Source organism: Podarcis pityusensis, assembly GCF_964106645.2.
Source record: "Podarcis pityusensis genome assembly, chromosome: 3".
NCBI lineage: Eukaryota > Metazoa > Chordata > Lepidosauria > Squamata > Lacertidae > Podarcis > Podarcis pityusensis.
Genome location: NC_138026.1, coordinates 55738853 through 55755523, shown reverse-complemented (window position 1 = coordinate 55755523; position 16671 = coordinate 55738853). Strand labels below are relative to the sequence as shown.

The following is a 16671-nucleotide window of genomic DNA, read 5'->3' as shown; positions in this document are numbered from 1 at the left end:
AAATAGTGTCGCGAGCAATTGTCTCAACTTATGTCTCTTCTTCAAAACAATGCTTTCCTCTTTAAAAGTTTGTCTTCATTGTGTACACCTGCTCTCTTTGGTTTACGACTTAAAATAGTTTGGTCTTTCGTGGTAGGTTCATTTATATTTGCTTAGTGAAGCTGACAGTTCACACCAGAGCAAAAGATTTATGTCAAGTAGTGCCTAATAGATCCTGTAAACTGCAACCTGAAATTCTAGAAGGCTGCAGTGCACAATAATAAATGACATATTATGTGCACCATTCAGAAAATACATCTGAAAAATGTATCCATCAGCAATCATTATCTGAAGTGATTAGCTCACAACTGGGAACAATGCTATATATGAAATGCATTTATGTTCATCTTCTCATTCTAAATATGCTTTACAACTTTCTTCCCTATAGTAAAATATATTAATATAACTATTCAGAATATAAATGCCCCAATCTAGCTCTAGATCAGTGCAAATAGCCCAAGAGAAGAGTGCAGGTTTTGCACTAAGGACCTAGGTTCTTCACTTTAAAGTGACTGGATCTTCACTTAAAAGAAAAATGGACTGGAAAAGGTTTCTACCTGAGACCTTGGAGAGCACCAGTACATCATAGTGGGCTAAATACACCAATGGTCTGATTTGGTATAAAGCATGTTAATGTGTTTATGTGGCATAGAGTCTGCATGCAGAAGGTCCAAGGGCTCAGGGCTCAACTTAAAGGCTCTCATATAGCAAGGTTAAGAAAGGCATTTGAGTCCTTGAATAGCCACTGCCAGTCTGAATAGGCAAAAGAAAGCTAGATTAGCCAAGGGTCTGCTTTGGTAATAAAGCATTTTTTAAATATATCTGTGTGTTCACTTGTCCACAATCGTGCTTTATTCCTGTCTCCTGCTATTTAGGAAGAGGATGATACACCATTCTTTTTTTCCAGAATCTGCCTGGAATTTTCTGAAAGGTTGGGCTCAAATCAGTGGTGGAGCTTCATGCTTTGGCAACGGGGGTTGGAGAGCAGGCGGGGGCGGGGCTGGCGCATGTCCTGGGGGCGGGGTGTGCTGCCTGCGGGGGCGGGGCAGGCAGCCATGATGGCACCCTGCCAGGATCGTGCTGCCGGGGGCAGTGCGCTCCCCCCGCACTTCTCTTCCTCCACCAGTGGCTCAAATATTTTCTTTTTAAAAAAATCAAGCAAAACATACTGAATATTTTGATGGTCAATATCTAATCCCTCATACTGGAGGCAGGGGTCATCCTATTAGCATGCTTGCGTGCTTCCTGGTAGATTGCAAGTGTACCAGATTATAAACGTTTAAATGATTAATTGCATTGCTGCTTGTTATAGCTGAGCTTACCAGTCCTATTACAGCATCCCCAGGATACATTGACCTCATGGAACATTAGAGGTTGCGATACTGTAATATCAGCAATAATCTTTTTAATTAAGTGCTTGGTTCTGAGCTGCACAGAACAGTTGGTTGCAATGGGAGTTGTATCTACTCTGAGCCTCCTAAAGATAGCCGTAATTATGAGTTCCTTGTTTTTCACCCACCACTCCACTTTTAAACTACGAGAATGCACTGCGTAATAGTTAGAAGCTGAGATTCTGTGATACAAAGTTAGTCAGAAACTTATGACTTACCATTATTTAAATAAAAGTGTGATGTCAGCTGTGAAGCTAGACTAAGAAGTATTGGCAGTTTGGTGGGAAAGGCTTCCCTGTATCAGCGAAATTGTGGATGGCTGTTAACTTTATTCGTTTATTCTTCATGTTCTTGGAGAAAGTATCTGCAAATGTATCCTTGTTCCATTGCATTGAGATGGTGCATTGAGAAAGCATGGTGATATACTTGAGTAGCCTCTTTGGTTTGGCTTCTACCAGGCCTTAACTTTCCATGTATCAGTTCTAATCCAGCTCCTCTCTTCAGTCATTGTATCCTCTTCAGGAATAGGCCTTCCATCTGTTGGAATTCATGAAACAGGAGTATATTATTGGTCTTCTGCTCTTTTCTTTCTACACGCCATCTACCCAGCTATGTTTCTCAGCACTGCCTGCCTGCTCTTTCTGCTTGGATAGTTAGTTCATCACTGACAAACAACACCAAAGAATGGGTTTCTCATCTTCCCTTCAAAGTACCTCCGCCTCCCATGTGCGTTTTGTATACATTGACAACATCAGCAGCATCCCCTTTTGGCTGGGTACAAAGCCTTAGCTTTACCTTTGATTACTCCTGTCACAAACCTGACCACGAAGGAGGATTTGAATGCCCCTGTTTTACTGGATTTTGTAGGATCTAAGACCTCCATTTGTGAAATATGCCAAAGAGGTAATTAGTTGCAACCAGTACCCCTAAATTGTGCTTCCCATCCTCAAGGTGGACATCTTGGAAAGACCACTAAAGAAAGTGTACTTGGGTTGCTGGGTTTCTTACTGCATTCTCAGGGTATATGGTCTTCTGAAGATCATTATTGTTACCTGAAGATGTAGCCATGTGGGGTTAGATTTGAGCTTGCAGAGTTATTCCAATCTAGAACCTTTCACCAAAAGATATTTTTCTTGAGAGATAAAGGCATTAATAAATGCAAACAATTTAGAAATGGACATAAAAGGTTACTATAATTATTATTTCTATCTCTGAAGGGAAGGTAGTTTTCTGAGGAGGCCCTAAAAATGCCAACTCCCAGAGGTAAGCAGCCTTTTACCTAGGTGGGTGATTTCTGAAACTCCTCTTAGGCACAGCCTCTCTTTAGAGTGATTTTTTTTTGTTTGTTTGTTTTTTTGTTTAGCTTTGCAAGTCTTGGACAATCATGGCTAGTAGGTTCAGGCTTGGTGTATTTAGCAGATTAGGACCAGCCACTGTTGACATTAGCTTTGAAGATGGGCTGTCATGGTAAATTTTAATTATGCAAGGCAAATTAGGCAGGATAGGAATAACAGAACAAAAATTATGCTTCAGTGCCGAGTTAAGTAGCAAGAGTTATCAGGTGGTTAGTCAGTGGGTCTGCTATGAGTATGACTTAGGGATATTGCCCAAAGGGTTTTAAATCTATCAACATGGTTGAAAATTACAAAGGCTCTAAATGGATATGTTTTCCACAAGGTCCTGCTATAATATGAATGACCACCACTTATTTTTCCAATAAACATCTGATTGACTACAATCTTATTAACAGCAGGGTTACTAGAGGCGGGTGGTCAGCCTTTTCTTATATACAGCATGGCATAAATGTCAAGGACCATTTAGACATGGACTGTAATGATATTTGTATTCCACTTTCTCAGTTCTCAGTATGTTTGTGAGGTAATTTAAAACTGTGCTTTGAACCTATTCAGAGGAGGGCAAATTGACTTAGGATACCCCCTTTAACATATTTAATCAAAAGAATGGATAAAATATTAATTCAGCTCTTCTATTCTGTCTCCTCATCAAAGTGAATAGAGAGGCATTTAATAACACATGGAAACATAAGATAGGCCTTTTATCAGGATAGAAGAGGGCCCTTTCAAAAGAAACATTTTGACCTAGGGGTCTTTTTTCATCTGCCAAGTCGAAGTTTTTTTCTGTTTTAATTTTTTTATATACTCAGGCCCTAAAGCAAACACCTGTAGGTACTAGACCATGTCCTCTTCTGGGGAAGTCTGTGGCAGTTTAATGATCAGCCATCTTTTTTCATTCCTGGCTTACTCAACCTCCTGAGCATCAGCCCTCTATCATCTTCCATAATTTTTTTTTTAATTCTGATTGTGTAATTTATCACATTTCTTTTGCATGGCAATGGGCAAACTAATTGGGCTTTAAATAATTTTTATCAAACGATTTAAAAAAAAACAACACAAAAAACCTTTAGCTCAATTTCTTTATTAAAACTTTTCCTGAACTTCACAAGAGATCTCTGCTCACCTGTCCTCACCTGTCCTCAGAATGGTTCACACTTGCTCGTAGTCCACTTGATATCTTCACACTTGATTACTGAACATTCAGTGATTTGCAGCTGAATATGTAATCTGCCTCCTTTGAAAGAACCATGTTGGATGAGGTGTCCGATTATAAGAAATGTCTGAGGAGTTTTATGTAGCAACGCATCAACTCCTTTTGGAACTGGCTTCCTCAGTGAGCATTTAGCTTTTGGGATATGCAGGCATGAGAGAACTCATCTATTTTCTTACAGTTGTCTCCTAATGTGTATTTTTGGTACACATGGATGGTGCAATATCTGCACACTGTCAAGTATGGTGCCTAGCAATTCAAGCACCACCCTAACTCCCAAAACAAACAGGAATAAAAGATGGTTCTAGATCTGGATTGAGTACAACAATAATAGAAATAGCGAAAACAGCTAAATGCATTTGACTGAAACGAAAAATACTCATGTAATATAAGAATTGGTCAGGTGGTCCAGGCAAGCAGTTCACAGTAATCAACAGGAGTTTGGGCAAGAAAACCCAGTCTACACATACATACTTCATTTCATGATGTAGTAATCTAGGATAGTTTCAGAGTAAAACATCAGAGCTTTTGCATAAGGGCCTAAAATGCAGCTAGTTGGGGGGTGTATGATCAGCTGATGGCAGAATGCATGGTGCAGAATACTGTTTGGTTTGTATTCTGAACCAGGTAATTAGGTTTCGGTGACATCATTAGTCTTCCCTATAGCAAATAATTCATGTGTGCAAATAATTGCTTCTGATGTACTCACCATTAGCTTTCAAAGTCTTCCAATCTTGTTTTTAAGATTTGGGCAATAGCTGGGAAGTCATGGGTCAAAATTCCTCATGAATTGTATTCAGAAGTATTCTGATGTGAGACATGCGTCTCTAGAATGGGTTTAGGCAGCTCTCCGTGGCAAAGTTGGATGACATCTGGTTTAACTCTGCAACAACAAAGTTCTGAGTTTTGCTATGGCCTGATGATGATTGCTTTTTGGTAACACAGAGGTGGGGTTTCCACTGGTGGCATCAGTATTGCAGAATGACCTCTCTGCTGAAATACAAGAGGCGCCATCAGCATTGGCATCCCACCAGCTATTTTTTGTTTGTTTGTTCTATACCATTTTAGTTGCTATACGCTTTTAACTGCCTTGTTTTGTTTGTATTTTAATTCATTATGTTTTGCTGTTTGGATAGAACTGTTTGGTTGTGTATATAAATTATGTATGTATTTTATAATTGATTTTATAGTTGTAAAACACTTAGAAGCCATTCTGGTGTGTAAGCTGTATATAAATTAATAAATAACTTTTAAATATATATATATTATAGTGGTAATGTTTGTGATGTTTGTGGCAATGTCTTACCAAGCAAACGCCTGCGAGCTTCCATGCAATTTTCCAAAGTATAAAAGTGTGGGAGGTTCATTAGCTTCTAGAATTCTCCAGTGAACATTGTATTCTGATTACACAGGAACATAAGAAGCTGCCTTCCACCTAGTAGGGCCATTGGTCCCTCTAGATGACTACTGTCTACACTGATTGGCAGCACCTGGAGCTGGCAGGGATTGAATTTTGGATCTTTTGCATGCAAAGCATGTGTTCTCCCCTTGAGCTATGCAGCCTTTCCCCGTTATTAACAGAAACAAAAAACTCTTGTAGGAGCTTTATTCATCAAAACAGATACATACATGCTTTTAAAATAAATTTGGATATAACACTTTTAAATGAATTGCATGTTTTGTGTTTTATGCAAATGCAAGCATGAATTTGCATGGGTTTGGGGAGTATGCACCAAGCAAAGCGTGGTATTATAACTACTGGCCCAGTCTGCATTCTGTTGGGTTTGATGATAATGTGGTACCTCCGCTGAACATTAGGATATTAGAATGAAATTGGCTACAATTATTCCCATAATTCTGTATTTCAGGTTTAAATAAGCATCTTTCCTCCATCTCTGTGTTTTGGGTTTCTGTGTGCTAAATTGATTGTAATTAAACATCTGCCTTGAATGAGGGTGTAGTTTGGTATACACCTTTAGGATATAATTCTACAGTTCAATTCTCACCTCAAATTCTGCAGAAAAAAGTACAGGAAAAAAGTAAAATAGGTTACCTTGCCATATTTGTCTTGAATATTGAGCTATTGAATTAAACAGTGCAATCCTATAGATATCTATTCAAATGAAAGTTCTGCTGAGTTCAGTGGGACTTACTCCCAGTGTGGTGTAGTGGTTAAGAGCAGTGGACTTGTAATCTGGTGAATGGGGTTCGATTCCCTGTTCCTCCACATGCAGCTGCTGGGTGACCTTGGGTTAGTCACACTTCTCTGAAGTCTCTCAGCCTCACTCATCTCACAGAGTGTTTGTTGTGGGGGAGGAAGGGAAAGGAGATTGTTAGCCGCTTTGAGACTCCTTAGGATAAAGCGGTATATCAAATCCAAACTCTTCTCTTCAGGTAAGTGTGTATAGGATTGCCTTGGTGTGTGTTCAGGATAGCATTAGGAATTTCAGATTAAAACCCTAGATCAACTGTCAGATCTATTTTCAAAATATGTAAAGCATGCCTTTGTTCATTCATCTGCTCTGAAGGCTGGGATACCAGAATGAAAGCTGAAAATGTATATTTACAAAATAATTTCCCACAAATGTGGGCATTAAAAAATATTGTTATATGATGATAGAAGCAAAGCTTCTGAAACTTTCTACTTTGCTACTCTGTTAAAAGTCCCTGCAGAAATCTCTGCTATAAAAGTGTCCTAGCTCTGCATCCATATTACACCATGGTGTTTGGGTAATAAGTATTACTATTCCTTTTGTGAGTGGCACCTGTTTTCAATATTTATGAAAATATTGCTAAAGGGTAATATATCTGTTTTGAAAAGAAAATACAAAAGGAGTAAGGGGGCACCACATCGCAGAAAGATGCATGAGACCAAACCCAACAGGCGCAGGAACTTATTATTGCCAAATTGACTGCCAGCACATCTCAAATGTAATTGGGGCTGGTGGTGAAGAATCAACTTTTTAATTTTAATTATCCTCCAAGCATGGATGGAGCTATTTACTAGCAGAGAGCAAGAATATTCTAGTCCCATGGATTGCTGTTACTTCCAGTTTTGTTTTATTTAAGCCCCAAAGGATATGGTGTGTTCAGGCATTGCCTGAACTTCTAAACACTGTTATCAGTGGAAGGAGGGAGGGGCACATACTGAAGCTCCATTGCTAAATTCTTATACCCATCAGACACACCTTTCACCCCCTGATCATCTCCTTGTTGAGCAGTGAAGGTCTACAGGGGGCTTCTACTCAAGCTCACTTGAACATGACTAGAATGCTGTGCAACAGGAGACCCAGCTTTTGTGGAGAGTTCTACTCATGTTCAAGCAAACACAAGTAAAAGACCCATGCTCAGCACAAGAAGGCTGGGAACTGAGCATGGCGCATGGTGCATGCAGGGACATTAGGATGGGGCTTTTGTGTAGGTGCCCATCCTGAGTCCATAGATACAGTTCACATGTTCGGGCAAACACCTGAACATCATCCCCAACCATCCCATCAACCCCAACCTGCGGGGCCAAAGGTCAGAGGTTATAGGAACTGGAGACCAATAACGTATTGAAAGCACTAGGTTGGAGCAGGCTGACATAGGATTCAGCTATACAGCTACAAATAAAACTAGATGGTGACACTGAGCTATGCCAAATTCAATATACTTTTCAAAACGTTTTTCAAAAAAGCATTTTAACAGCATTTTTTAAAAATATGTGTGTAGATTCCACCATGCTGTACAATGATCCAATGATGCACAGACACCTGTGGGAAATACATTGTTTTCTCCATTGCATATTATTTCATAAGTGTGATAAATGGAAGTGGGACATGCATGTTCCTTCTTCTTTCTATGTGATGTAAAAAGCTGTCCTGAGAGGAACACACCATCTGAACATAACATAGCAGCCCATTAAATCATCACAGCGCTATAGTTCTAGGCAGAACAGTATACATAATAGGAAACAACTATTACATTTTAAAAAGTGTACAATCCACTGGATATTGGTTAATGAGACTGGCCCTTTATGTTAAAAGCAGAAGAATGTGTACTGTCGTTCATAAAAGGAGGCATGAATGTGAAAGCTTTTTATTATATTGATCTTTACTCAGAGAAGGGTTTGAGTAAACACTTACAATTAAGAAAACAAGGGTAAAAGTTAAGAGAGTGCGTAATTAAAAGGTGAAAAACAAGGTGGGGGGGGGGGATCAAGCAGAAGTAACAAAGTAACCAGAAAGGGAAGTTGAGGGAAGTCACAGGGTGGGGTTTTGTTTTAATTTCTATCTTCTATCTATTCTATCTTCTTTGTTTATTTGATAAATGTGTTGAATACTAAAATGTAAAACCTAATAATTTATTTATTTTTAAAAAAGATCTTTTGTGTTCTTTAGTCCTGAAGAAATATTGAATTGCAAAGAATTCAAAAAATAAGTTTCTGCAGTTTCTTGCTTAGCAATCTGAAAGACAGAACCAATGAGTTTTGTTTGTTCTGCCATTCCATTCTATTGCTGACAGGTATTTAGTAATATACACAAACAATTCAGAAGAGAGTTCAGGCTGCTCAGAGACTGTTAACAAGAAAGTGCATTCCATGCGTGCTTAAGTAGGCACTACATTGAAAATAATGTTTTCTTTGTTCATCAATGCTCTTTCATTCCTGTCTTATGTGCAGGGCCGCCTCCTCACCTTTGGTTTCCACAGACCCCAGCAGTGACACCTGCAATCCCCGCTGTTGAAGGCAAGTTCAGTTTCTGTTCTTAAAAAATGATGCATAGATTCTTATGGGGAAGCCTAACCCTGCTTTTACCGAGGCCAGACTTACAAACTGTATCCAGTGTTGTGTGAGCAGAAATGAAGCTCACACAATGAATGAATTTCCCATAAAGTCTCTAGGGCTGTTTAGGGGAGGTTCTACTGAGCATTGTGGGCTATGTCTTGAAGGTTGCAGTGGAATCACCTCAAAATCGTGAACCTTGATCAAGTAGAGCAAGATTCCCACCCAGTTTCAGGTGGATTCCTCAGATGACACAGTCCACAATGTTTGCCTGCCTCTCCTGCTCCGCTACTCTGGGATGACTTTTCATGGGGAGTACAGGGAGCTGAGACAGATATGAAAATGGCAGCTAGTCGTGCTGGCTATATTATGTCTAGGATCGAAGACATTGTGCATCATGAGCAGGAGAGTGCTACTGTGCTAGGGCCCTGCTTGTGGGCTTCCCCCAGGCATCGGTTGGCCACATTGAGAAGCAAATGCTTGACCAGAAAGGCCTTGTTCTGCTCCAGCAGGGCTATTCTGATGGCCTTAACCCTTGCACAATCTGCCTTCTGCTCACACAGTATTGACAACAACCCAATAACTTTAGTGAATTTTAAACAGGTTCAAGTTATATAAGTAGATCCTCACTCATTTTTGCTACTGCATTCTTAAGACTATTGCTTTAGACTTCATGCTGCAGATTAACAGCCTTGAATATTTACTTATTTTAGCAGTTTTTGTGCCACTTAATTACACTTGACTCTAAGCATCTATATTTTTCAATCAATACATTATTTTTCTCGGCAGTTTTAGGAGCTGTATCCAACAGTACCCCTTGTGGAAGGCAATTATTCCCCTCTTCTTTCTGCAATTCCTTGTGCTGCCACCATGAGATCTGTTCCAGAGGGTTGAGAAACTCTCTGTGGAAGGGGAAACAGGGGGCTACAGGAGAAAGGGTGAATTTTCAAAAATCCACTCATTTCCCCCTTCCATTAACAGAAGCTTCTGCTGGATCAAAGAGGCTTCTGTGAATAGGAGGACAGCATAGATTCAATTGGATTCAGTCTGAAAACAGTCACCATTTGCTGCTTCATAGGTTAGCTGCAAAACAGGCTGGCCTTGTGTCTGACTTTATACAATTCTCTCACTGAAGGTCTGTCATAGAACTGTTTTGTACATGAAGGCAGCCTGTATGTGTCTTCAACCTTTTCACACCCAGGGTCCACATTTAGGTTGTGGCTATTGTCAACATGTCCTGTTTAATGAGATTCCCAGAGGCACTTGATTGACTAATTTGAGAAATAGGATGTTGGACTACATAAGCCTTTGGACAGCAGGTGTCTTCAAAGATTTTTACGGATGAGGGGAGGACAGCAGCGTATTTTAAGAGCATTTTTTTGCAATTATATTTTACACTTCATAATAACTATGGTAATGTTGTGAGCATAGTATAGTCACCCTTTGTGAAGTGAAGGGATTTGTAGGTAGTACAAAGGCCCATTTCCCTGAGTCAGAAAGCAGTTGTTCAGTGTGCCCTTTCAGGAAAGAAATAATAGGGTTTGCCTGGACGATAATAACATGTGTTCTGAAATAGAGGTGTCCCATGCCATAACTAAATAGCAAGACCTGACAACCCTGTTCAAATTTGTATTGAAACTGCGCCCCCAAAGAAAAAGATTCTGCAACTTTTAAAGAAGTTTATTCTTTTGCCGAATCATCCTTGTAGCTAGAAACATTTCCTAATGCTTTACTGGAATCTGTCACATTTTAATTTGAATCCATTGCTCTCCTGTCCACAGTGGGTAGAGTGAAAAACAGTTCTCCTTTCTTGGCAATATTTTAAAACTACCAACATATTCCCTCTTAATCTTCTTTTTCTCTAAGCTAACACACCAAGCTCTTTCAGGGTTTCCTGATGTGATTTGTCTTCTAAAACTTTTATTATCCTCATAGTTCTTCCAACTTGTCAATAATGTTCTTTTTTGAACTGTGCTCTTCAGAACTGAATACAATACTCCATCTGTTATCTCCCTCATCTTTTCAGCCTACTCTCTGCCTACAATTTCCCTTTAAATTTTGTGTAATATCTGTGAAGCTACTCAATTCTCTTTCATGTTCCAAGGCTTCATTTTGCAGCCTACACAGCAGCAATATGCCTAAACTTCTCAGGGTAAAATGGCCACAGGGTGTGAGTGTGCGAGACACACATCATATACGCTACCCTGTACTCTTTGAAAAATGGGCAAAAGAAAAATGTAATAAAGTTTTGTTGAAGCATTGTGAAAATTTCCCCTTCTGATTTTTAAAAAATTATTTAGGAAGATTTATATACCACTTAATCAAAAAAAAAAGATTATTGGTTTTTGTAATAGTAAGACTCTCCTCCTTCAAGAGGGGAGGGGTTGTGGGTGGGATCCGATCTCTGCCTCAAGCAGGGGGCGTTAGCCCCCTGCCACCCACTCACCTGGCTGGCGCACCTCGCCCACGGGCAAGTGCCCAACCAGGTGGCTTGGAAGGGGCGTGGACGGCAGCTTAACTTGCTGCTGCGCCAGCCACGTGGCCTCACTTTTCTCCGTCCCATCGCGAGTCACCCACCCTCCACTCCCTTAGAGCTCAGGGTTTCAGTTTTTCTCTTGGCCTTGCTATGGACCTTAGGTTGGTCGCCCTGGTTGTCCAGGGGGCCTGGTAGGAATTTTTCCATTTGGCATTAGGCTTTGTGGTTTTTTCGCCTACCTCGTAGCAACCGTCACAACTTTCGTGGTATTGGTGGGTAGGTTAGGCATTGGAATAATGTGTTTGTGGTGTTTGGAAGGGCTAGGTGTGGCCATCGCCTACGCCTTCAATTTTTGGGTATTCCGTTAAAGGAATCTGGCGGTCGTGGATCCTGTCCGATGCCTGTGTGGCAGGGGGCCATGGCACGACCCTCGGGGAGAGCTTATAGTTGGATTAGCATCAACAGGCTCCACCTACTGGTGAATAAACCCCCTTTTTAGACTCACCCCTCTCCGAGTGGGTGGAGTCAACTGACGTGATCCAATGCCTAAGCCAATACATTTTCACTTGCTGTAACCAATAAAGTTGTGGCCTTTTCTTGCCCATTAACCTTATATTACGTGTCCGTGTGTCTTCATTACACTAAGCGGGGATCGGGTCCTCGAACCACAATAAAATATTCATTAAAAATGAAAATGAAAGCAGACTGCTTTTCTTGTAATGATCAGCATGTTTTAAAGGATCATTTATCTATTTATACACATACACTATCTATCTATTAAAAAGCAAGTTCCTCTGACAGACTGTCCTATGGGTAGAGCAAGGAAAAAAACCAGTCCTTGATTCCCAGTTTGAACCTTACAATGTCTGGTGTTAAGCAGATTTTTTTTCTTGTTATTTTTGATGGATGCAACTGTTCTGCTCCTCCTCTGCTTGTTAGCAAATCCATACCCTTTAGGAACTGAATTCTGCTGTTTCAGTCTGTTTGCCATAATAGTAAATATACATTGTCTTAAGATGTAATCACTAGTTTTAAAAGTAATGAAATTAATATTTAGTTTCTATTCTTGAGAATTATGACATGCATCTTCTTGAGGAGTTTTAGCCATTATTGAATGAACATTGTATGTTTCATATCAGTGGTAGCTGTATGCAATAGTTTTAGCTAATTAATGCATGCAGCTGCAGTAATGGTGAACAAGGCATACACAGCTGAATCCATGCGCCTTGAAGAAAAATAAATGGGCCATATTTTCTTCCCAAGAAAATATCAGAAGTCAGTGGGATTTATTCAAGAATGGAGAGCCAAAAGAAGGCAATAAATGAGCTCCTTGCAAAATTTGACATAAAGAAACAGCATGTTGCATAGAGCTGGTTGTCTGGGGCTGTAGTCCAGCATTTAAGTTTGAGAAAGAAATGTGGATCATATGGATAGTCTATGTGGGCATAGTCTGGAATTATGGAGCACTAAGTAATAATTCTAGAGACCAAGAAAGATAAATTTAGTATTCTCTGGAACAAGAGTGACACTTTGCATTTGAAAAGCTCCGAGCAAAGATGAACAAAATAATGATTAAAAATGGAAGGATAATTATTTCTTTGAAAGCGAGCATTAACAAAACAGTTTGCTGAACTGACATACAAAATTGTAGGTTAAAAAAAGCAACAAAATAGAGGAGAGATAAATGACAGTTTTCTTCATGGAAAATAGAGCATTTCTGACTTTGAGCTCATTGAGGTGGGAGCTACACATGTGATACAGGACTGTCACTGAAAAGTTTCAAGTTTCCCCCTCTTCATGCAGCAGACAATTTCTACACATACTCCTACACCCCTCTCTATTCCACATTTTGGCAAGTAAGGGGTTTTATCTGAATTTAAGGACACATTCCAGCTAGGCAAAATATCCAAGGAGGGTGCAGAGTTGGGCTGGTAAGGAATGTGGCCCTAGCAGAAGCCCGGAAGGAAAAATAAGAGAGGTTTGGAGGAATATATTTGACTCCTGAGCCTAGATTTGCTCATCCCTGAGCTAAGACAACTGGCATATTATAGGACATTTTCACTCCGTTTGCTAGTATATATTGTTAGTGCACACTTTTAAACCTCCCTGGGACTCAGTTGCCTAACACAAAGTGGATTTGTAATACAGAATGGAGAATAAAAATTCTGCTGTTCATGTTCTCAGTCAATCAATCTACAGTCCCTTGAAGAATAAAAATCAAATGAAATGTTTGAAATTGAATGATATGTTAACTATTGTATCATTACTGAACAGCAGTCTTGTCGCTTACTGTTTCAGTTATTTGTGTGGTGTGTGTGTGTGTGTGTGTGTGTGTGTCTATGCATGTGTGTGACAAAGCTTATTATATATATAACATGCTTCTTTATACAGTTCTCTAAGACTGTTGTTCTATGATAGCAAACAATAGCTGTTTCAAGCATTTGTCATTCTACAGTTTTTTTCTCTTGCAAATCAAAGTGATTGATTTTATATTTTGATTGGCAGGGGCAGCATGACATGTATTGGGAAATTTCCATTTCAAAGCATTAACAATTACAGTAAAAGGCTCACAGATTGCCTTAATATTTCTGTAGTTTTAAAATAGTTATTTCATAAGTTTAGGGGATTTTTTTTTTAAAAAAAGAGAGAGATGATAAATGCATATATAATCATACTATTGCAAGTGTTGGACTTGTAAAATATCAGGATAATTGTACTGCTCACATTTGCAGCAATTTCCCTTACCTCATTGCTAACAAGAATTGAAAGGATAGTGCATATCGTGCAGGGCAATTCATTCTAAAAAACTAGTACAGAGATACCGTATTTTTTGCTCTATAAGATTTACTTTTTCCCTCCTAAAAAGTAAGGGGAAATGTGTGTGCGTCTTATGGAGCGAATGCAGGCTGCACAGCTATCCCAGAAGCCAGAACAGCAAGAGGCATCACTGCTTTCGCTACGCAGCGATCCCTCTTGGTGTTCTGGCTTCTGAGATTCAGAATATTTTTTTTCTTGTTTTCCTCCTCCAAAAACTAGGTGTGTCTTATGGTCTGGTGCATCTTATAGAGAAAAAAATATAGTACATATAGAGCTTGGATTCTAGTAAACTACTTTTGTGTGACATGAGCAGTACGTGTGCATATTGTGCCCTATTTTTACATATAATAAATCGGCGAGAGCTGCAGTGAGGAGCATGTCCACATGCAAACAATATCTACATCAGGGGTGGAGAAAAGGGTCTGGTTGGCAAGCCAGAGACTTACCCCCCCACATTCTCACTTGGGCCAAGTTTGTCATGTCAGTAGGGTTGTCTACCTGGCATCACAGTGAAGTCAGGTGACCCATTTTGGCTTGTTCAGTTTAAAATCAAATTGTACAGGCAAAGCCCCAGCAGCCAGCTGATTCATCTCTACTTGTCCCACATGGTCATATATGATACCAGGTATAGGGGCAGGTGGGTATAGCTTAACCAAAATAGCCTTGTGGGTCAGATGGGGAAGTCTGGTGGGCCCATATGCCAGTGGTTCCCCAGTTCTGGTCTGCATGCATAGAGCTCAACACAGGAATTGGGAGCTCTTCTGAGGCAAGACAGATGATCTCTGAGGTGTGCCAAATGGAAGTAGGGTGCTCTCAAAGCCCCATGGCTGCCTCGGAGCTTCAGAGCTCCCAAAGAACTTAGATTCAGACTGCCTCTTTAATATTGTTAACATATCCCCAAGTTCTCAAATTAAGGACAGTGGGGAAGGAGATGAGGGGTGTAGTCTTCTATCAGGCCTAGTGTCCACCTAGAAAATAACTTTTTCAGGGTTCCCCTTTTTACTTCCAATCATTGGGAGGGATGTAGAAGGAAGAGCCTTGTCTATTGAACAGAAAACAAACCCTCCCCACATAAATTGTTTTTATTCAACATAACTTCTTAAAACATGCACCAATCCTTCTGAAATTTTTCATCATACTTATCCAGGGGCACCTTTGTGATGTGTGGTATTTTCCTACAAATGTCCCCTAAACCACAGGGTTTTAATTCTATCTCACCTCAAAATCAAGTTCAAAAGCATGTAGCACAAAGCTACCTGTACCTGCTCCGTTAAATAGGCCTGACCTAGCCAAAATGAATTATAGTCCTAATGTGGAGTTTTAAATATTTATTTAATGCTTAATAATATCTCTGTGTCACATAAACACAATGTTGTTGGAGTTGGCATGAATCTAGATTAGGGCAAGGACAGACATCTATCTCAAACATAAAGCATGTTGCTGATTAGTTTTGAAAGACTCTGTTAATAGTAATCCATTTCATTTCTATATTCCTGTACTTTTTCATTTCAAACTTCAAAGCAATATTTTATCAAAAGCTGAGCTAATATATAAAATATCTCCAAAAGTCTCTCCATAACGGTTTCCAGGGATTTTGATAAGAAGCAAAAGATAAGCATTTGATGCCTCAAAGACTTAAGTGAACCAGACCACCTTGTAGGCCCTTTTGGCATTCACTCCTGCGTAGTTTATTTTTGCTTCTGGTTATCCCCACCCCTACCCCAACAACACAGCATATTGAGGATAGCTTTTTTTCAGCACCTTTCTTACCTCCTCCTCTTGCAGATGATGGATGGGCAGGCAAGCTCTTTCAGAGTCAGCATTAATATGACTTACTACCTGTATCATCTTTGAAGTTTAAGTGTGAAAATACAGATCCTTGCAGTGCATTTCTCCAGAGAGGGTCTCATTTGTGTAACACCATGCCTTGTAACTCAAGTGCATTGCTATATTTAGAGCTTCCCATCACCAGCAGATCAACAGGCTGTTGTTACACTCAAATCGACTTTGAAGGACACTTGGCTGAAAGCCAGCACTCTTACTCCCCTCCTCCTCTCCATCTCTTAAAAGATACTTGACATCACAGGTGGAAAACATGAGATGCTGCAGAAGCCACCAAAGACCATTCAGCACAATATGCCTGACCTTTTTAGGCTTAACATTAAATCCTTCTTATTTTTCTCATCACATCTTTCAATCCTTTACTCCTTCAGAAATAAATCTCAGTGACTTTTAAAAGTTAAATTTCACTTTAGAAAACCACCTTTTTGATTCAGGCAATTTCCCAGGAACCTTCCCCATAAACCTGAGATTCTGCACAGTAGCAGGTATGATAGGGCCTGCAGAAGAAAATGTGGTTTGGGAAACTTTAAAAACAGTTCTTTGATATCACAGAAGATCACCGTTGGAAATGCTGCTAAGGCCTAAATAAGCTGCATATATTGTGGCAAACTGAGTGTGCAATCTCCTTGATCCAGTAATTCTTTATGTGGGCTGTTAGCATGCTTTATTCTTCCCATTTATGCATCTCTGAGGTGTCAGGCTTGGAGTGAAAGAGAAGAAGCTGTCATGACATGTTTGGGAGACAGAGACAGGCTAATGCAGTGGAAGATTCCAAAAAG

The 16671-nt window shown here is 39.8% G+C and overlaps 1 protein-coding gene and 1 long non-coding RNA gene across 20 annotated transcripts in view; one reads left to right on the top strand and one right to left on the bottom strand.

Moving 5' to 3' along the window:
- LOC308473907 overlaps positions 1-15967 on the bottom strand; it is a 19024-nt gene extending 3057 nt beyond the window's left edge. Inside the window, exons 1-3 of one of the 2 annotated variants that reach the window (XR_013984387.1) lie at positions 15821-15967; positions 4705-4988; positions 1649-1967 (exon numbers count right to left, since the gene is read on the bottom strand). This is a non-coding gene — a long non-coding RNA (uncharacterized lncRNA). Of the gene's footprint in view, positions 1-1648; positions 1968-4704; positions 5168-15820 lie in introns of those variants that run through there. The other variant, XR_013984388.1, reaches the window with a different exon arrangement.
- Positions 1-16671, top strand: part of TRDN (triadin) — a 165248-nt gene that overhangs the window by 73247 nt on the left and 75330 nt on the right. For all 18 annotated transcript variants that reach the window (XM_080999612.1, XM_080999605.1, XM_080999610.1 and 15 more), the window contains one exon: positions 8656-8721. In XM_080999612.1, coding sequence (XP_080855738.1) covers positions 8656-8721 — 66 coding nt within the window. The remainder of the gene's footprint in view (positions 1-8655; positions 8722-16671) is intronic.